The 21,933-nt window shown below is 46.4% G+C and overlaps 1 protein-coding gene across 1 annotated transcript in view; it reads left to right on the forward strand.

Moving 5' to 3' along the window:
- Nucleotides 1–21,933, forward strand: part of LAMA2 (laminin subunit alpha 2) — a 500,110-nt gene that overhangs the window by 404,879 nt on the left and 73,298 nt on the right. Inside the window, exons 42-46 of the mRNA XM_054393014.1 lie at nucleotides 6,860–6,976; nucleotides 10,783–10,965; nucleotides 14,857–15,011; nucleotides 18,387–18,530; nucleotides 20,869–21,002. Coding sequence (XP_054248989.1) covers nucleotides 6,860–6,976; nucleotides 10,783–10,965; nucleotides 14,857–15,011; nucleotides 18,387–18,530; nucleotides 20,869–21,002 — 733 coding nt within the window. The remainder of the gene's footprint in view (nucleotides 1–6,859; nucleotides 6,977–10,782; nucleotides 10,966–14,856; nucleotides 15,012–18,386; nucleotides 18,531–20,868; nucleotides 21,003–21,933) is intronic.

Consider the following 21,933-nt stretch of genomic DNA (forward strand, 5'->3'; position numbering starts at 1 on the left):
TCCTGATCTCCAACCTAACCCTCCCCTGGCACAATTTCAGGCCATTGCCTCTCCTTCAGTCACCTGATGCGAGGGAGAAGAGACCAACACCACCTCACTGCAGCCTCCTTTCAGGGAGTTGTAGAGAGTAAGGAGGTCTCCCCTCAGCCTCCTCTTCTCCAGACTGAAGCCCCCCAGGTCCATCAGCTGCTCCTCACCATCTCTGTTCACCAGCTTTGCTCCCCTTCTCTGAATACACTCCAGCACCTCAATGTCCTTCTTGGAGTGAGAGGCTCCAAACTGACTATGTGCTGGTTAGAGATGGAAAAGGCAGATGTGTCAGAGGAATGCATGGATGGCATCAAGGCTTTCCAAACCAGATGAAACAATCCAATTAGCAAGCAATGGAACAGGCTGCCCAGGGAGGTGCTGGAGTCACCATCCCTGGAAGGGTTTCAAAGATGCATGGATGCAGTGATGAGGAATGTGGGTTAGTGGCAGTGGCTTAGCAGCCATGGTGGGGTTGTGAGCTCTGGGTGAGTGCTTGGACTTGGTGATCACAAAGTCTCTATGATTCCAATCTGTTCAGGACTCCTCCTGCTTTATCTCAGTTACTGGCTACAGTCCTGGGCACTGAGCTTCATGAGGGCTGAGGTGGTTTGCAAAGAGTCTTGAAGAGATAAAGATTAATTGGAGATTGAGTGGGGGAGAGATGAGGAGAAAGATGGAGATTATCTAAATTTGTGGACTGAAAAAGGAGGCAATTCAATTGGTTACTCTTCAGTTATGACAAGATTTCCCCAAGGATGGGACTAAGATATCTCAAAGACACTGAGACAGATAACATAGGTGGAAAATTTTCCTTGTGATTAAAAACCGGAAGGACTGAATTGGTTACTGAGGAGATTAGGGAGATCTGACCTTTGAAAATCTTTCAGAACAGCTAAGATAAACATCAGTGAGGAATGACTGTTGGTGAGAAGGAGAGTAATGATCTTTGGACAAACATCTCTTCTAAGCCTGTGATTCAATCAACTTCTGATCAGTGCAACCAAAAGCAGTTTATTTCTTGCACCTTTACCCAGACAGATTTCTGTGTAAGTCCTCTAAGAAAATACTTAGTGCAGCACTGATGAAGCATCTGTTGGACAGTGCTCAACGCTTCTTTCAAGCAATCTGGAAAGGAATTGAAAACAACAACAACAAAAAATTCATTTCAACGAAACCTGAGGGGAAATAAGCATGACACAATCACCCACCTTCAAGCAGGCCAGCACTGAGTGTCACACTTCTGCCTGTGTGCAAAATGATAAACAGCACTGCTTTAATTGCTTTGGGTTTACACACACCAGGGAGGTGGTGGTAGAGTCACCATGCCTGGAGGTGTTCAAGGAACATGTGGCCATGGCACTTGGGGACATGGTTTGATAGCCATGCTAGGTATTTTCTCATGATTCCTATAAATCCACCCTGTTCAGAGACTCAGCTGCAAGTGCAGGGTGGGTAATGGGCATGCCAGGAAGATCTGGCAGGGAGAAGCAATCATTCATAGAATCACAGAATCATTTGGGTTGGAAGTGACCTTCAAGATCATCTAGTTGCAAGCCCCTTGCCATGGGCAGGGACACCTCCCTCCAGACCAGGTTTCATCAGGTTTCAGACCAGGTTTGATCAAGGTTTCATCCAGCTTGGCCTTGAACACCTCCAGGGAGGAGGCATCCACAGCCTCCCTGGGCAACCTGTTCCAGTGTCTCCCCACCCTCACTCTAAGGAATTTCTTCCTCATCTCCCATCTCAATCTCCCAGCAAGTTTCTCTGTCACTCTCTGCACTGCAGGCAGTACATTAGCTAAAGTAATGAAGACCCGCAAGCCACTGTGGTGGGTGGAAAATTCCCCCCAACACTGAATTGCCAGACCTAGCTCAGTTGGAAGGAAATGAAGTTGTATTTACAAGCACAACCACAATCTCCAATGGAATGCAATGACTAGGTACAAAATACAGAATATTTACTATATTTACAACAGATAAACAGCACAAGAACTCCCCTGGGCAAAACCAGGGGAGATAATAATAGCTTCCCCACTCCCTGCCCCCTTCCCTCTACCTGATAGATGACAGAAAGAGCAAAGAGTTGTTTTGTTAGATACTCAACCACAACAAAGAACACAGCCAAGGTCAGCAAAGCCAAGCAGAAGCCAGAGCAAGTGTCTGCTAGACTGAGGAAGCCGAAAAAAGAGAAAGTTAGACTCTGCAGACCAACTTTGGTAGTAGTCTAGCCAATGGGATTGTTTAGAACTTACCATTATTTTCCTTTTTACATCCAATGGTGATTTATTTACATTCTACCACTTTCCGTTCAAGATCCATGGAAAATTTTCTAGGCGCAGCCTAAAACTACCATAGCCACTCACCTGCTGTGCATGGCAGCAGTACAGGCTGGGCTATGATGGAGCTGGGAGTGTTTTCTTGCTGCATTAGAACATTCCCCTGATTTGTGGCCAATTACCTCAGCAGTTAAATGGCTCTTAACCACAGAAATTTTTTTATATTGCCACCAAAAGCTGCTGAAACAGTCCTTACAAAGCAAAGCTTCTGACAGAAGCCACTAACGTGGAGATTTAGTCACTTCTTTCTCTGCAGGGGCAGGAGTCAGAAAGAACAACCTGGGTGGGGGGAAGCAGAATCTGTGTGGAGTGCTTGGGGTTTGAAATGTTGGCTACAAATGAATGAATGCTGCTGCCTGCCAGCTTCATTCTCTCTGTGCCTTGAGGGATTTTCAGTTTGCCAGCAGCAATTTTTCTTCCTTATAATGTTGAGCTCACTGTTTTAAAAATATCCTTGCCCCAGTGCAGATTGGAGGCTAGATACAAACTTTGCCAAAACTGATAAAAGAAAAGTGAAAATAAGTTGTCCAAACTCCTCTCCAACTGGAGACTGCTGTCAGGTGGCTGCTGAAATTCAGCTTGTGGCATTTCTTTTGCTTAAGAGCTGACAACTTGTCTTGTGTGACAGCACATGAATAGTTTAGCTCCACATTTTCCAGCTGATAAGCAGAGTTAAATCACTTCTTTATGTCCTCTCCTCAGATGTGTAGTTTTGCTGACCTGGCATAGTGCATTCACCAAATTATTGCATTCATTTGGTGAGCAGTATAAAACAGATACAAAGCCAGCAGTCACTGCTTAATCTTTCAAAAAGGTTAACCATCATTAGCTGTGTCTGTCTAGTTGCATCTCTTTCCTCTGCTCCTAGTCATAGAATCATAGAATCATAGAATCAAAGAATCATGGACTCAAAGAATCATAGAATCAGAATCAGAGAATCAGAGAATCACAGAAACACAGAAACACAGAATCAGAGAATCACAAAATCATAGAATCAAAGAATCATAGAATCCTAGGACCGAAGAATCATAGACTCAAAGAATCATAGAATCAGAATCAGAGAATCAGAGAATCAGAGAATCAAAGAATCATAGAATCACAGAATCATAGAATCATAGAATCAAAGAATCAGAGAATCACAGAATCACCAAATCAGAGAATCAGAGAATCAGATAATCAGAGAATCTGAGAATCAGAGAATCACAGAATCAGAGAATCATAAAATCAGAGAATCAAAGAATCACAGAATCACAGAATGGCAGCATCATAGAGTTGTTTCATTTGGAAAAGGTCTCTAAGATCATCCAGTCCAACCATCAACCCAACACCACCATGGCCATTAAACCATGTCCTCAAGTGCCATGACCACACCTTTCTTGAACACCTGCAGGCAAAGTGACTCCAGCACCTCCAATGACAATTTCTAAGTCTTGCTTGTTTCAGGGGAAAAAAAAAACAAACAAACAAAAAAAACCCCCACCAAAACTCAGCTTGGGATTCATCTTCTGTGCCAAGCTCTGTAGCAGCAGTGTTAACTGTGGTTCTTACAGTTCACACAAGTGTCCTGTTCTGCTGCAGGACATTTTTGAGGAATAAAGGCTTTGCTCCAGGCACTGCTGCAGCCTTTTTATTGTTGTAATTAAATAAAGCAAACAGATTTCTTCCTGAATGACATTACAAAGAGTCTAACAACGGAAGTATTATTCTGATTTAAATTCCATCCACTAGTTCAGCCTTGCTATATAGCTATGGATAAATGAACTAATGATTTCTTGAAAAGAAGACACAATTTGTTGTATTTTTCCCTTTATAAATTGCTTCTTGGCTTTAAGAAACCTTACATTTTTAGAATATGTGGGAAATGAACCACAATCTCTGGGGTTTATCTGTTATTCTGTTTATTCTCTTACAAAAGAATAAGGGGGGAACTAAAGAAAGCTGGGGAGGGACTTTTTGCTTTTTGAGTACAACTGCCTGAGAACTAGTGAACAAGTATCGTCTTGAGTAAGTGTCCAAACCCTAGGTGTTTGTTTTCAATAAGCTGTCACATAGCTGAAGGTCACAGTCATAGTCTGTATCCTGAACTCTTTTTCTACAAGTTATTCTCCTCTTCCTACTCTCCAGCACAGTGATGCTGAATTCATTTCCCAACAGGGCAAGCCTTTTAGGTAAGAATTTTCCAGCTGTATGTTCCAAAGAGTTCCATATTGATATGAAGAAATCATGAAAGAAAACACCTTAAAATAGTAGCTTAAGCATCAGAAACCATTTTCTGTGAGAAATTTGCTTCTGAACTTCAAAATAATCTCTGTTTAAATAGCCATAAAGCTTAGCTGCAACCTCACTTTTGGGAGCTTGAAAAATTATTGACAAGCTGGACACTGCTCCAAAAAAGTCCATCATTTTACTTCAAAGCAGCTGAGGAGGAATGAGAATTTACCTGTCCTGAATAACAGCAGTTTCATCTGTAAAGTGCTGCATACAACACACAGGGTTAGTGAATGGCTTAGGCTGGAATGGACCTCAGAGATCATCCACTCCAACCCCCCTGCCATGGGCAGGGACACTTCTCAACAAGACTTGATTGCTCAGGGCCACCTCTATTCCTTTGATTTGCATCAGTTCTTTGCCTGGAACAAATTCTTAGCTTTGAGCTTTATTTACCAGATGGGCTTTCTCCCCTACCAAATCTAGTGTTTTGATTTCAGAATATCCTCTTGTTAGTGTATCCTCCTCACACAGATGATCTGATCAATGTCCATCAATATCTGAGGGATGGGGGTTAGGAAGGAAGGGACAGGCACAGCCTCTGCTCACTTGTGCCCTGGGATGGGACAAGGGCCAGTGGGTGGAAACTGCAGCACAGGACGTTCCACCTCACCATGAGGAGGAACTTCTGCACTCTGAGGGTCCCAGAGCCCTGGAGCAGGCTGCCCAGAGAGGTTGTGGAGTCTCCTTCTCTGGAGCCTTTCCAGCCCTGTCTGGATGTGTTCCTGTGTGACCTGTGATGGATTCTATGGTCCTGCTCTGGCAGGTTGGACTCTGGTTGGACTCAATGAGCTTCTGAGGTCCTTTCCAAACCCTAACGTCCTCTGATCCTGTGATCAGTACTAGAGTATTCTCCTGTGTTTCCCTCAAATGTTATGCCAACATCAGTTATCTTTGAGAACTGGGCTCTGGCCAGTCTGGTTCCAACAGTAAGCTGACCTCTTCCACCCTGTGTTTAAATCATTCAGTCCAGACAGACTTTAAGTAGAAAACTTCAATAACAGCCTAATCTAGGAAGCAAAACTAGGACTAAATACCACTTGTTGAATTTGTTAGTGGGTCATTTTGTACATTTTTTTCATTCTCTTCTTAGGAGAACCCTTGATGGAGATCCAACAGTACAGGGAACTCAAGCACTTACATACCCAGGAAGTAGAGGACTTAAAGAAACAGGAGATTAGAACTGTTGGAGTGAGTCCAGAGGAGGCCCACAAGGATTACCAAAGGGCTGGGACACCTCTACTATGAGGATAGGCTGAGATAGCTGGGGTTGTACAGCCTGGAGAGGAGAAGACTCCAAAGGGACCTTAGAGCTGCCTTCTGATACCTGAAGGAATCCTGCAGGAAGGCTACAGAGGAACTTTTCATGAGGGTGTCTAGAGACAGGACAAAGGGGAATGGTTTGAAACTGAGGGAGAGCAGGGTTGGACTAGATCTTGGGAAGAAGTTCTTCAATATGAGGGTGCTGAGACTCTGGAACAGCTTGCCCAGGGAGGTTGGGGATGCCTGCTCCCTGGGGGTGTTCAAGGCCAGGCTGGGTGAGGTCTTGGACAACCAAGTCTAGTTGAGGGGTATCCATGCCCATTACAGAGAGGTTGAAGTAGCTGATCTCTGAAGCCTCTTCCAACCTACACCATTCTATGAAGATCAGTGAACCCTACAACCAGTTCTACTGGACTTCTTCATTTATGCAACATATTATCTCTATGACAAATGACTTACTCATTAGGTTTGGAGGGCATGTTGCATGAGGAGCAGCTGAGGGAACTGGGATTGTTTAGTCTGGAAAAGAGGAGGCTGGGGGGAGGCCTCATTGCTCTCTACAGCTCCCTGAGAGGAGGCTGGAATGAGGTGGGGGCTGGGCTCTTCTCCCTAGAATCAGGTGACAGAACAAGAGGAAACGGCCTGAAATTGTGCCAGGGGAAGGTTAAGTTGGAGATGAGGGAAAATGTGTTTGCTGCAAGAGTGGTCAGGGATTGGCAGAGGCTGCCCAGGGAGGTGGTGGAGTCTCCATCCCTGGAGGTGTTCAAGAAGCTGTAGATGTGGAGCTTCAGGAACAGTTTAGTAGTCATGGGAGTTGAGTTATGGTTGTACTCGATGATCTTGAAGGTCTTTCCCAACCTTCATGATTGTGTGATTCTGTTATTACACTTTTTAAGCTGTGTGTCAAGACAGGCTGGTGGAAATAAAGATTCAAATCTTACTTACTCTGTGCACTTTTTCCAGCAAATGGAGACAGTCTGGCCCGCATGCAGAACAAGCTGAAAGATGTGGATGAGAACAACTCCATTCTCCTGGGAGTTTTGAATGAAACCTTGGGAAAGCTCTCAGCCATTCCTAACGGTAAGATGTGAAAATGCCACAGCAGCTGCCCCAGCTCTGCCCTTTCTGTTCCACTTTCCATCATTGAGCATCTGTCTGGTTAATCTTTGCTGGTGACTGCGCTGTGGCCACTTTGTCAATTGGCCACAGTAAAAGGGTGAAGATGGAGATGTAAGAGAGGGAACTGAACTGAAAGCACTTGCATGGTTCGAGGCTGATGCCTTAGCCTAGTGTGGTAGTCATAAACAAGAACAGGCACTTTCTATACATCTCTGAGTAAAAGGCAAATAAACTATCACTGGATACAGAAGAGCAGCAACTGATTGGTCTCTATCATTGCATTGCCTTGCTGACTAGGATATAGTCTGCTGCACAAACTAGACTCTTGTTTCTTCTCACTCTGTGACTTTGCTTGGCTTGCTCTCTTATCTCTCTCCTGACCTTCTTCTGTCTCAGTATTGTATCTGTGTGGTAACAGGGAGGGGAAAAAAGGGAGGAGGTTGCCAGAAGTTCCCTTGGACTGTCCAGGGGAATGATTCTGTACAAGGGGATCCTTTGTGTTTTTCTGAAGTGTGAAGAGATGTGAATATATTTTGTACACATTCATTGCATTATAAACTTCTAGATTTTAGTTTACCTTTTGTAGATATAACTTTCATTTTGCTTCTGAGTTCTCAGGTTTTTCTTGTTTGTGTTTTTTTGTTGTTTTTTTTTTGGGAGGGGTGGAATTTACTCTGGGGGTGAATTCCAATTAGTTGGGGGAGGGAGGGATGTAAATTCAACTCACCACAATGGGATCAGTTGGTGTTGTGGAAGGGTAAAAGGCATTGGAACAGGCTACCCAGGGAGGTGGTAGAGTCCCAATCCCTGCAGCTGTTTCAAAGTTGCATGGATGTGGTGCTGAGGGATGTGGTTTGGTGGCAGTGGCTTGGGAGCAGCGGTGGGATTGAGAGCTCTGGGTGAGTGGTTGGACTTGATGATGGAACAAAGCTGGAAGTGGGGAGATTCAGACTGGGCATGAGGAAGAAGTTCTTCACCATGAGAGTGGTGAGAGCCTGGAATGGGTTGTCCAGGGAGGTGGTTGAGGCCTCATCCCTGGAGATGTTTAAGGCCAGGCTGGATGAGGCTCTGGCCAGCCTGATGTAGTGTGAGGTGTCCCTGTCCATGGCAGGGGGGTTGGAACTGGATGATCCTTGAGGTCCCTTCCAACCCTGACTGATTCTATGATTCTATGATCTCCAAGGTCTCTTCCAACCCTGAGTTCTGTGGTGCTATGGTGGTGCTATGGTGCCACAGTCCTGGGGTTCAGAAGGCAGATGATGGTATCAGGATTGATGGTACAGTCTGAGCCAGACTTTTCTTCAAATGTGAAAAGCCTTTCTGTGGGACTAATGTTTAATGAACCACTGTGATTTAGCCAGCATAACTGAAGCCAAGAGGAATAAAGACTTACTGATCTCACAGAAGAAGCAGGACGAGGCTTGCTCTTGAAATCTCATTGATTTACGTTACAAAGTCATTTGCAGTCACTGCTGGCTGTTGTATGTCTTTTTTAGGCTGTAAATCACTTAGGACTGGGACAGCCTTTCCTCAGTGAACTCTGAGGTGCTGTGCACATTTGAAATTCTATACAGCCAAACCCTCCCACCCTATTTATCACAACTCTATAAGAGTCATTAAAACCCCAAAGTCTTGAGTTGGTAGCTGCTTTGTCTTCTGGTAGCAAGAGCCAGGCAGCTATGATGTGGTTTCATTCTAATGGACAATGATAAACTGAATTTTGTTGTAGAAAACAGAAAGGTTTTTTTATCAGTGCAGTCTGCTAAGACTTTTCTCTCCAGGGAGCACTTTATAAACTCAAGATATGCCTTCAGATACCTGTCAAAAGAAAATCTATATTCTGTCTGATTTGTGATGCTCTGGAAGGTTCAGGCTGCAAGTAAAAACTTGGCATGAAAACCATTTTGCTATTTTTCTCTTGCATGTTTTGATGGCTTGAAGATTTCAGATAACTGAAAAGTTTTGGTTTAGATGTAGTGATCCTTGAAATCAGATGTTCACAAAACTTGTGTTCAATGTGTCATGCTCATGGCATATCACCTGGCCACAGGTATTGATGTGACTCCCTTCTTTTGCACAGACAGATGTCTCAGGCAAACAACATGAACCTCAGAGACCAGCTGACCTTAGGACACAGAATAGCCAATATACAAAAACAAGTAAAAGAATCACAGAATCACAGAATGTTTGAGGTTGGAAGGGACCTCCAGAGATCATCCAGTCCAACCCCCCAGCCAAAGGCAGGATCACCCAGGGCAGCCTGCACAGGAATGCATCCTGACTGCTTTTGAAAGTCTTCAGAGAAGGAGACTCCAGAACCTCTCTGAGCAGCCTGCTCCGGGGCTCCAGCACCCTCACTGTAAAGAAGTTTCTCCTCATGTTGAGGTGAAACCTTCTGTATTCCAGTTTGTATCCATTGTTCCTTGGCTTATTACTGTGCACCACTCAAATGAGCTTGGCCCCCTCCACTTGACACCCAGCCCTCAGATATTGATAGACATTGATCAGATCCCTCTCAGCCTTCTCTTCTCCAGACTAAACAGCCCCAGGGCTCTCAGCAGAGAAACTCAACTTCCACTCTGCCAGAAAGCTGTGTGGCCTCTGATAATGGCCTCAAAAAGAGATGAATAAAGGAAGTTTAAACAGTAGGCAGACAGAGCTCTCAGGTCTTTTATTTGGCAGTATTGATGATAGTTTGGAGGGCTCATGATCCTGAAGTAGCAAAACACACTGGATTTCAGTGCTTGGACAGGGCCTTGAGCAACCTGGGCTAGTGGGATGTGTCCCTGCCCATGGCAGGGGGGTTGGGACCGGATGATCTTTAAGGTCCCTTCCAACACAAACCATTCTGTGATTCTATGATTGTGGTTTCTCAACAGTGGGGTTGGTCTCTTCTCCCTAGTAACAAGTGACAGCACAAGAGGAAATGGCCTCAAGTTGCCCCAGGGAAAGTTTAGGTTGGGTAGTAGAAGAAACTTCTTCACTGAAGGTGTTCTCAAAGACTGGAACAGGCTGCTCAGGGAGGAGGCTGAATCTCCATCCCTGGTGATATTTCAAAGAGGCAGAGCTGTGGGTAAGCAGCAGACTTGGCAGAGTGAGAGAATGGTTGGACTTCATGATCTTAAAGGTCTTTTCCAACCAAAATTATTCTAGGATTCTGTTATTCGGTATTTTCACCCCAAAAATGTGAACATTCATTCCCATTTTGCAGTCAGAGAAGGGGGGGCAACATCAGACTCATTTTGTTGCTCAAGGTCACCAAAAATGCCTATGAGGGTGATTGACTCAGTCAATGGACTCTCAGTCTCCTGACTCACAATTTTCTCTCAGTCATTGTGGATTTCTGTACTCTGTTCATCAGAACATTGCAAGTCCTATTTCTGTTGTATCAAATATTCCATCTGACACTTGGCCAGAGGTTAAGCAGTGAGTCAAGAGCAACAAAACAATTGCACAGAAGTTCTCCTAATAGAAATGATTTGTCCTTTACATACAAATAGGCCTAGAGCATTTTGTCTTCTTTGGGTGCACTGGATGTCTCAATAAAGAGGTAAAAGACCAAATTCTGCAAACCACACTCATAACCAGTGATGTCTTGTTGTAAGAGAATGCTACATGTCAAACAGGAGCTCTCAAAGAACTGCCCAAGATGATAAATTCTACTGCCTTCACAAGATGCTGGAAGTTGGACCCAACTTTATTTCTTAAGCTCTCTGATAGAAACTGCTACCCTCTAAAATAATTTCCTTATCCTTTTCTCCCTACAGATACAGCTGTAAAGGTACAGGCAGCCAAAGAGAAAGCCAGACAAGCCAACAACACTGCACATGATGTCCTGGCCCAGATTAAAGACCTCAACCAGAATCTCCTGCTCTTGAGAAAAAACTACAGTAAACTTGCAGATGACGTGGCAAAAACGAATGCTGTGGCGAAGGATCCTATGACGAACAGTAAGATCTTGTTTGAGGTGTTTGGTGCTGGGGGGGTTTCAGGTTGTGCTTTTCATTTCACAGCTCAAAAGGCAACAGGGGGACTCCAGGATTTCACTCACATAGTGTTACTGAGCTGGGATAAAAGGCATCTCTATCACTTCTGTGTGAAGGACTCTGTATAGAGAAAGAATTTTAAATCTTAAGGGCTGCTGCTAGTAATTGGGGGAAAAAAAGCTCTTGTCAGCTGCAGGAACAAGAAGTGGATAGATTTGTTCCACAGAGTGGTTTGTAAGGTATTTAGGAGGTGAGTAATCAAAGATTCTGACTGGCAGTTCACTCCTTGATTCAAGCAAAATTCCAGGTGTTGACCTCATCTTCAGGCAGTCAGATAATCAGTGCTGGGAGAAACACCTCACCTCTCTCATAGATGCTGTGATGCAATCCGATCCTAGCCTGCAGTAAGAGGAGTGTGGCCAGCAGGGCCAGGGAGGGGATTCTCCCCCTCTGCTCTGCTGAGACCCCACCTGGAGCACTGTGTCCAGTTCTGAAGCCTCTATTACAAGAAAGATCTGGAGGTGCTGGAAGGTGTCCAGAGAAGGGCCATGAGGATGAGGGCCATGAGGATGAGCAGAGGGCTGGAGCAGCTCTGCTATGAGGACAGGCTGGGAGAGTTGGGGTTGTTCAGCCTGCAGAAGAGAAGACTCTGGGGAGAGCTTAGAGCATCATTTCAATATTTGAAGGGGACCTGCAGGAAAGCTGGGGAGGAACTGTTCAGAAGGGCCTGTGGGGATAGGAGGAGGGGCAATGGTTTGAACCTGGAGCAAGGGATATTTAGGTGGGGCATCAGGAGAAGTTCTTCAGAATGAGAGTGGTGAAATACTGGAACAGGCTGCCGAGAAGTGGGCATGCTAGTGTAGATACAGCTTCTGCTGTGTTTCAGAATGAGAGGGCTGTGGATTCCCCCTCCCTGGAGGTGTTCAAGGCCAGGCTGTATGAGACCTTGAGCAACGTGGGCTGGTGGGAGGTGTCCCTGCCCATGGCAGGGGGTTGGAACTGGATGACCCTTACGGTGCCCTCCAACCCAAACCATTCTGTCGTTCTTTATGTAGATATGCAATACATGAATGATACTAAGATTTTTCTAGACTAATCCTGTCCATTAATTTGCTTTACCTTTCTGTTCAGATCTTCAAAGCATTCTCTGACATTATATCTTCTGTTTTTTTCTCTTTCCTTTGTCTCCATCTCTTGCCTGCAGAAATCCGTATGTACATTTTCTTTCTTCCTGCTCTGATTGTGCCTTTTGCAGTAACTGTTGAGTCACTGCTCACCACCAAAGCTTCTGCATGGTGCTTGCATTTCACAGGCACTGAGAGAATTCAAAAGCTACTCTTTGAAAGCTCTGGGATAAAATGGCTTAGGGAACTAATTTCACTTATGTGAAATGTCAAGAAGCATCCTGAAGATTTCATATTAATATCTGGGTGACTATTCAGAAACTTCATTTGCAAAAGTTCATGCTTTGTCTAAGTATTATTATTGTTATTATTATTATTATTATTATTATTATTATTATTATTATTATTATTATTATTATTATGGCACTGGTGAGGCCTTGCCTTGAGTACTGGGTTCAGTTTTGAGCCCCTCACTACAAGAAAGACATTGAGGTGCTGGAGAACATCCAGACAATGGCAACCAAGCTGGTAAAGGACCTTCTCCTATAAGGAGAAGCTGAGGGAGTTGGGGTTGTTTAGTCTTCAGAAGAGAAAGCTGAAGGGAGACCTCATTGCTCTCTACAGCTCCCTGAAAGGAGGTTGGAGCCAGGTGGGGGTTGGTCTCTTCTCATATGCAAGAAGTAACAGGATAAAGGGCACATGAGGCTGAACAGGAGCCAGCAGTGTGCCTAGGTGGCCAAGAGAGCCAATGGCATCCTGGCCTGGATCAGCAATAGTGTGGCCAGCAGGAGCAGGGAAGTCATTCTGCCCTGTACTCAGCACTGGTTAGACCACACCTTGAGTGCTGTGTCCAGGTCTGGGCCCCTCAGTTTAAGAAGGACATTGAGAGACTTGAATGTGTCCAGAGAAGGGCAAGGAGGCTGGGGAGGGGTCTGGAGCACAGCCCTGTGAGGAGAGGCTGAGGGAGCTGGGGGTGTTTAGCCTGGAGAAGAGGAGGCTCAGGGGAGACCTCATTGCTGTCTACAACTACCTGAAGGGAGGTTGTAGCCAGGTGGGGGTTGGGCTCTCCTCCCAGGCAGCAGTGACAGAAGGAGAGGACACAGTCGCAAGCTGCACCAGGGGAGGTTAGAGCTGATGTTAGGAAGAAATTCTTCCCAGAAAGAGAGATTGGCCATTGGGATGTGCTGCCCAGGGAGGTGGTGGAGTCACCATCCCTGGAAGTGTTTGAAATAAGACTGGATGAGGCTCTGGGTGCCATGGTTTAGTTGATTAGATGGAGTTGGGTAATAGGTTGGACTTGATGATCTCTGAGGTCTTTTCCAACCTGCTTAATTCTGTGATTCTCTGATTCTGGTATTAGGAACAATTCCTTCCCAGCAAGGGTTCTCAGGCACTGTCCCAGGCTGCCCAGGGAGGTGCTGCAGTCCCCATCCCTGGAGAGGATTCAAAGCTGCATGGATGTGGTGCTGTGGGATTTGGGGTGGTTGCAGTGGCTCAGCAGCAGTGGTGGAGCTGTGAGCTCTGCGTGAGTGTTGGACGTGGTGACCTCAGAGGTCTCTTCCAACCTTCTATGCTTGATTTTTGTTGCTGTTATTATTATTTTAATTCAGTATACCTTCTAAAAATTGCAGATTTGTCCCTTTCAGTGTTCTGCACACAAACAACCTCATGCTAGCCAGGTGTGGAAATCCTCAGATCTGCTGCTGAATTGTCAAGAGGTGGGGGGAGCATTGTTCAGTGTTAAGAGGCAATGAAGTTATTTGAAGCTTAAAGGAAAAGAGAGAAAAAATACCCTAATGAAATCATGAGGCTTATCTCAAAAAAGAAGAAAAAAACCAAATCTTGCAGTTTACTGTCATTGGTTTTGAATTTACTTTCACTGCATATACAGAATTTTCAGCTTGTGAGAAGAATAAAGCCTATTTCTAGTTGTGGAGTGGGTCTGGAGGAGGACATGAAGATGATCAGAGTGCTGGAGAGCCTCCCCTGTGGGGCAGGCTGAGAGAGTTGGAGCTGTTCAGCCTGCAGAGGAGAAGGCTTCAGGGAGATCTTAGAGCAACCTTCCAGTACCTGAAGGGGCTCCAGGAGAGCTGGGGAGGGACTCTGGGCAAGGGCTGGGAGTGACAGGGTGAGGGACAATGGTTTTGAGTTGGGAGAGGGCAGATTGAGACTGGAGATGAGGAGAAAATTCTTAACAGGTGGTTAAGACACTGGCACAGGTTGCCCAGGGAGGCTGTGGCTGCCTCCTCGCTGGAGGTGTTCAAGGCCAGGCTGGATGAAGCACTGAGCAAGCTGTGCTGGTGGGAGGTGTCCCTGCCCATGGCAGGGGGTTGGAACTACATGATTATTAAGGCCCCTTCTAACCCAAACCATTCCTTTATTCTATGATTCTATGAAGTTACTAATAGACAGTAACCAATTTTCATTGCTCTTTTTCTTCAGAATGGGAGTTTAGAAAACCAGAAAGTGAATACATCATGCATAAGTGCACTGTGCTACAGGCAGTGATTGCCATTAGTATCATCCTGAGAGAGAAATCCTGCCTTAACACCTGCATTTGCTACTGTCACTGCTGCAACCTGATTCTAAATATCCTTACATCAGCTCACTCTGCCCTGTGTGTGCCTCCTAGCAGCAAATACAATCCCCTGAGCGTTGGCTGTGCAGACCCTTCTTGGATTTTAGCCTTGCCGTCAACATCTAAACCTCTGCCTTCTTCTTTCCTGTGAAGTTGCTGACGCAGATTCCAGCATTAAAAGCCTGGAGAAGGAAGCAGATCGGCTGCTGGAGAAAATCAAACCCATCAAAGAACTTCAGGATAACTTAGGGAAAAACATCTCCCAGATAAAAGAGCTGATCAGCCAGGCGCGGAAGCAAGCCAACTCGGTAAGCCCTCTCCTGCTCAGACGAGGCTGGAGTCTTGATGCCATTTTATTTTCTACTTCTCTATTTCTTTATTCTCCACAGGCTGAATCCTTTCTAGTTCTGAACATGTGTAAGGAGAGCAAATAATGGAGTCTAATTTCTCAGATAAAGAGAAAATAGCCTGGTGATTTTCACTCTGCCTTGTTTCTTCCTTTGAATCAGGCCTTTGTTAAATGGATAACATCTGCAGGAATTAGAGGATGGTTTTGGTTGGGAAAGCCTTTTCAGATCATCCAGCCCAACCACTCTCTAGCTCTGCCAAGGCTGCTGCTAAGCCATGTCCCTCAGCACCACATCTCTGTCTCTTTCAAACACCTCCAGGGATGGGGATCCAACCACCTCCCTGGGCAGCCTGTGGCAGTGCTTGAGAACCCTTTCAAGTGAAAAAGTTTCCTCTAATGTCCAACCTAAACCTCCCCTGGTGCAATTTGATTAGATTTCCTCTCACCTTATCACTACAGTCAAGAGCCCAACCCCCACCTCACTGCAGCCTCCTCTCAGGGAGCTGCGGAGAGCAATGAGCTCTCCTCTCAGCCTCCTCTTCTCCACACTAAACACCCCCAGCTCCCTCAGCTGCTCCTCCCCAGCCCTGTTCTCCAGACCCTTCCCCAGCTTTGTTGCCCTTCTCTGGACACACTCCAGCACCTCAACATCTCTCCCATAGTGAGGACCCCAAAACTGAACCCAAGACTCCAGGTGCAGCCCCAGCAGTGTTGAGTGCAGGGGACAATCACTTCCCTGATCCTGATGGCCACACTATTCCTGGTAGAGGCCAAGATGCTGGGGGCCTAGAGACCCAGAAAGGTTATTATTTGAGAAATATTGAGGATGAGGGTACAGCGGAAGAGTCACAATATCATTGGGGTTTTTTGTGAAAACAGAAATGGATTTTTCTTTTGCCTTAGCACTGATATTCCCCCCCGATTCCATTTCAGAGCTTGTGGTAGCTCAGAATAGCACTACCTCAAACTCTCTGAAATTGCTGAGCATTTGATTCTCCCGTGTTCTTGAATTTCTTTGTTCAGCAGCAGTTCTGAGGACTTGAGCTTGAGCTAAGGATGTATTTGTAGTCCATTTAATGAGTCTGGAGTCCATCTCCCTGACTCAGTACTACCCTACACTCAAGGACCAGCTGGTTAATACTCCAGTTGTTCAGCTTTGTCCTGCTTTAAAGCCAGACAGATCCTCTCTTGCCCCAGGAGGGACAGAAGAATGACCCTCACACAAATGGATTGGAGAGTGATGGAAAGTTTACATGGAAAAAAAAGCAATTGGTGTTTTACAGAAACTACAAAGCATAGTGGCAAAGAGATCCCAAATCCCACCCAAAAGCCTCCCAACACTTCCCTTCCTCCCATCTGAGGGTCTACCCAAAGACCCCCAGGGCTCTTTCTTCCCCCCCCCCCACTGCTTGGCTAGTCTCAGGCTGACCCTCCCCACCCCCTTCTCCTCCTGGCATTAGACCTAGACAGATCTAAGAGGCCTTGGGATACTCCCCCAGTGTTACCTGATAGGGAGCATCTCCCATGGGAGCAGGGAGGGAAGAAAGAGGAGGAGAATGACTTTGCAGATGGACTGATAGGGGCAGGATTTCTGGGTAGAAATACACCTGACTGGGTCAGACACTTGGACACCAGAGGTGTAACTCAGGTGGCAGTGACAGGAGGCACCCAGCCTGAGCTGCCACAAGCTTGTGACCTAATCACAGAATCATAGGATAGAGCTGGTTGGAGAAGCCCTCCAAGCTCATCCAGTCCAACCCTCCACCCAGCCCTGCAGGGTCAACACCAAACCATGTCCCTAAGCACCAGGTCCACACTGCTTAGAAACCTCCAGGGCTGGTGACTCCAGCACTGCCCTGGGCAGCCTCTTCCAATGTCTGAAAGCCCTTCCAGTGCAAAAAATATTTCCTGAGATCCAGCCTGAGCCTCCCCTGGTACAGCTTGGAACCATTTCCTCTGCTCCTGTCTCTTGCTACCTAGGTAACAAAGAATTCTTGAAGATAGGAGGTCATAGAGTCATTTAGGTTGGAAAGGACTTTTAAGGTCATCAAGTCCAACTGTTAACCCAGCACTGCCAAGTCCACCACCAAACCATGTCACTAAGAACCACATCTACCCACCTGGACATGTTCCTGTGTGACCTACTCTAGGTGACTGCTCTGGCAGGAGGATTGGACTGGATGATCTTTTGAGGCCCCTTCCAACCCCTAACATTCTGTGATTCTGTGATATTAGATATTTCCAGGGATGGTTATCCACATGCTATTTGCTCTTCCTAAGAATTCCAGCTTTTTTTTTTTTTTTTTTTTTGAGGCAGAACTTCCTTTAGAGACACCTTAAGAAAACTGAAGAAAGTGGTTGATAATAAAATCTACAGAGTAATGGGATGGTGGGAAAGGAATGTGACCCATATGCTGGGTGGAATGTGCACAGGATAGGAAGGCAGGCTACAGAGATGAGAGTCATAGAGTCATAGAATTGTCAGGGTTGGAAGGGACCTCAAGGATCATCCAGTTCGACCCCCCTGCCATGGGCAGGGACACCTCCCACCAGCCCAGGTTGCTCAAGGCCTCATCCAGCCTGGCCTTGAACACCTCCAGGGAGGAGGCATCCACAACCTCCCTGGGCAACCTGTTCCAGTGTCTCACCAGCCTCACTCTCAAGAATTCCTTCCTAATCTCCAGTCTCCATCTCCCCTCTCCCAGCTCAAGGCCATTGTCCCTTGTTCTGTCACTCCCAGCCCTTGTCCAAAGTCCCTCCCCAGCTCTCCTGGAGCCCCTTCAGGTACTGGAAGGTTGCTCTAAGGTCTCCCTGGAGCCTTCTCTTCTCCAGGCTGAACAGCCCCAACTCTCCCAGCCTGTCCCCATAGGGGAGGTGCTCCAGCTCTCTGATCATCTCTGTGGCCTGCTCTCCATCAGCTCCAGGTCCTTCTTGTGTTGGGGGCAGCAGGACTGGATGCAGTGCTGCAGGTGGGGTCTGAGCAGAGCAGAGCTGAGGGGCAGAATCACCTCCCTTGTCCTGCTGGTCACACTGCTGTGGAAGCAGCCCAGGCTATGGTTGGTTTTATGGGCTGCAAGTGCAGATTGCTGTCAGATGTTGAGCTTTATTCCCTAATCCATACAGTTCATCCTTTTGATAACAAAAATCCCAGAAATAAAATTCTATTTCTACTTCCTGTGCATATCCAAGCAACCACCTGGGTCTTGTAACACAGACATGGTGAGGAAGGAAAAAACTGTAACATTCTTATAATGATTTGGAAGCATCTCAGGCTATTACTGGAATAATGAGGAGAAAACTGAATTCTTTCTGCTCTGCTTTGTTTGTTTTGAAGATCAAAGTGTCTGTGTCCTCTGGAGGCAACTGCATCCGCACATACAGACCAGAAATAAAGAAGGGCACCTACAACACCATCGTTGTCAATGTGAAGACTCTAGTTGCTGACAATCTGCTTTTTTACCTTGGAAGTGCCAAGTTTGTAAGTCTCTCTCCTGCTTTTCCTGTCAGGGTTGCTCAATCAAATCACACTGTTGACAAATACAGATGAGAAAGGCTTTTGGGTTTTATTCTCCTAGAGGCTTCAAAGCAATAGTCGAGAGCCTAATATAATCTAGACATTTGCTGGATTTGCTATTACTGTAGGGGCTGCTGAAATATGACCAACAATTTGTAGATAGATAGATAGATAGATAGATAGATAGATAGATAGATAGATAGATAGATAGATAGATAGATAGATAGACTTTTAACTTGATGTGAAATCACAGAATGTTTGCTCTCTGGAAGGGATCTCCAGAGATTGTCCAGTCCAACCCCCCAGCTAAAGGCGGTATCACCCAGGGTAGTCAGCACAGGAATGCATCCTGACTGTTTTTGAAAGTCTCCAGAGAAGGAGACTCCACAACCCCCCTGGGCTGCGTGCTCCAGGGCTCCAGCACACTCACTGTAAAGAAGTTTCTCCTCATGTTGAGGTGACATCTTTTCTGTTCCAGTTTGTCTCCATTGTTTCTTGTCCTATCACTGTGCATCACCCAGAAGAGCCTGGCCCCCTCCACTTGACACCCACCCCTCAGCTATTGATAGATATTGATCAGATCCCCTCTCAGCCTTCTCTTCTCCAGACTAAACAGCCCCAGGGCTCTCAGTCTCTCTTCACAGGGGAGATGCTCAAGTCCCCTAAGCATCCTTGTGGCTCTTCTCTCCAGCAGGTCTCTGTCTATCTTGGAGAGCCCAAAACTGGTCAACAGTATTGTAGGGGTGGTCTTAGCATGGCAGAGTAGAGGGGGAGAAGAACCTCCCTAGCCCTTCTGGCCACACTTTTCTTGCTGCAGCCCAGGATCCCATTGGCTCTCTTGGCCACAAGGGCACATTGCTGTCCCAAGGGAGACTTATACATGGATTACACTAGAACTTCAAAATTCACAGTGCAACCAGATTAATTCCTGGGCTGGTGGTGGGTTTTCCCTTGGAAATAAAATAGCTACTCACTCTGCATCTGTCAAAGTTCCTAGACTACACTGCCATGCATAATAATGATTCCATTTCCCATGAGCCCCATAGCAGACAGACTTCTAGAACAACCAATAATAATTCAGTAAATGGGAAAAGGATTCTATTTCTAACATTTAGAACTATGTCTTTAATTTACTTAGTACAAAACAAAGAGGCTAGGTGACATCCTTTGTTAGCCTGGAATCCTGATATCTTTCTGCCATCCAATGGATATTGTAGGAACAATGATACTCTGAGTTCAGTCTTTCTCTTGATGGCTACAGTACTGACACCATTGTCTGTCTAACAGCCAGGCACTGCATGTCACTGACAGAAGTTTAGGATCACAGAATTGTCAGGGTTGGAAGGGACCTCAAGGATCATCCAGTTCCAACACCCCTGCCATGGCCAGGGACACCTCACACTACAGCAGGTTGCTCACAGTCACATCCAGCCTGGCTGCAAAAACCTCCAGGGATGAGGCTTCCACCACCTCCCTGGGCAACCTCACCACCGTCATGGGGAAGAATTTCCTCCTAACATCCAATCTGAATCTCCCCATTTCTAGTTTTGCTCCGTTCCTCCCAGTCCTATCACTCCCTGACACCCTCAAAATTTCCTCCCCAGCTTTCTTGTAGCCTCTTTCAGATTCTGGAAGGCCACGAGAAGGTCTCCTTGGAGTCCTCTCTTCTCCAGACTGAACAACCCTAACTCTCTCAGTCTGGCTCCATAGGAGAGGTTTGCCATCTTTGGCTTCAGATTCCTTGTTTCAGTCATCATCATCATCACACAATGGCTGAGGTTGGAAGGGACCTCAGAAATGTCTCAACTAGATTTGATTGCTCGAGGCCTCACCCAGCCTGGCCTTAAATATCTCCAGGGAGGAGGCATCCACAGCCTCTCTGGGCAATATATTCAGAGTCTCATCACCCTCATACTGAAGAACTTCTTCCTCAGCTCCAGCCTAACCCTGCTCTCCCTCAGCTTCCCCCTTGGCCTGTTGCTAGGCTGCCTTATGCAAAGTCCCTCTGCAGCCTTCCTGTAGGATCCCTTCAGGTGTTGGAAGGCAGCTCTAAGGTAACCCCAGATTCTTCTCTTCTGCAGGCTGAACAACCCCAGCTCCCTCATAGCAGAGCTCTGGTTTGATCCCATAAAATCAGGAAAAAGAGAATCTCCTTTTTGCTGAGTGTGAGCATCACTGTTCAGCCTTTCCTGTCCATGGATGAGGGGTTTGATGCTTCATTAGATGCTCTGTAATGGGAAGACTTCTGGAACCTTCCTGCAGTGAATATGACAGTGTTTGTCTCTCCCTGTTCTGCGTGCAGACTGACTTCTTGGCCGTGGAGATGCGCAAAGGCAAGGTGAGCTTCCTGTGGGACGTGGGCTCCGGCGTGGGACGGGTGGAGTACCCTGACCTGGCCATCCATGACGGCTTTTGGTACCGCATTGAAGCTTCCAGGCAAGTACAGCTTCCACGTCCCAGCTGTGCTTCCTGAAGGAAGGGATAAATGACTGCACTGAACATTCTGCTCCTAGCCCACTGGCAGCTTGCACACCTCGGGTTACAGTAGCACAGTACCACACACAATCAACCAGGTTGGAAGAGACCTCCAAGATCCCCAAGTCCAACCGACCATCCAACCCTATCCAATCACTCAGACCATGGCACTGAGTGCCTCATCCAGGCTCTTCTTAAACACCTCCAGGGGCGCTGACCCCACCCCCTCCATTAGCAGCACATCCCAATGGCCAATCTCTCTTTCTGTGAAGAACTTCTTTCTAAGACCAAGCCTAAACTTCCCTGCACAGCTTGAGACTGTGTTCTCTCCTGTCACTGGTGCCTGGGCGAAGAGACCAACCCCCACCTGGCTACAGCCTCCCTTCAGGTAGTTGTAGAGAGCAATGAGGTCTCCCCTGAGCCTCCTCTTCTCCAGGCTGAACACCTCCAGCTCCCTCAGCCTCTCCTCACAGGGCTGTGCTCCAGACCCCTCCCCAGTAGAGGTTGCTCCTGACCCCTCACCAGTAGAGATTGCTCCAGACCCCTCACCAGTAGAGGTTGCTCCAGACCCCTCACTAGTAGAGTTTAGAAGGGACCTCCAGAGATCCCCCCTGCCAAAGCAGGTTTGGGTGAAATGTTTGCTTTGTGTGAAATGCTAACTTTGTTCTTTTTTAAAAGGTGTTGTATAAATATGAGAAATTCTGATCTACCTTAATTAAGCTTTCAAACCTGTGCCCAATGCTGCCAAGATTGTATACACTAAATATCTAAAGGGTGGAGGTCATGAGGATGGGGGCTGGGCTCTCTTCAGTGATCATAGAATTGTTTGGGTTGGAAAAGCCCTCATTGGAGTCTGGAAGGGACCTCCAGAGATCATCGTGTCCAACCCCTC

The sequence above is a fragment of the Indicator indicator genome, chromosome 27 (assembly GCF_027791375.1).
Source record: "Indicator indicator isolate 239-I01 chromosome 27, UM_Iind_1.1, whole genome shotgun sequence".
Classification (NCBI taxonomy): Eukaryota; Metazoa; Chordata; class Aves; order Piciformes; family Indicatoridae; genus Indicator; species Indicator indicator.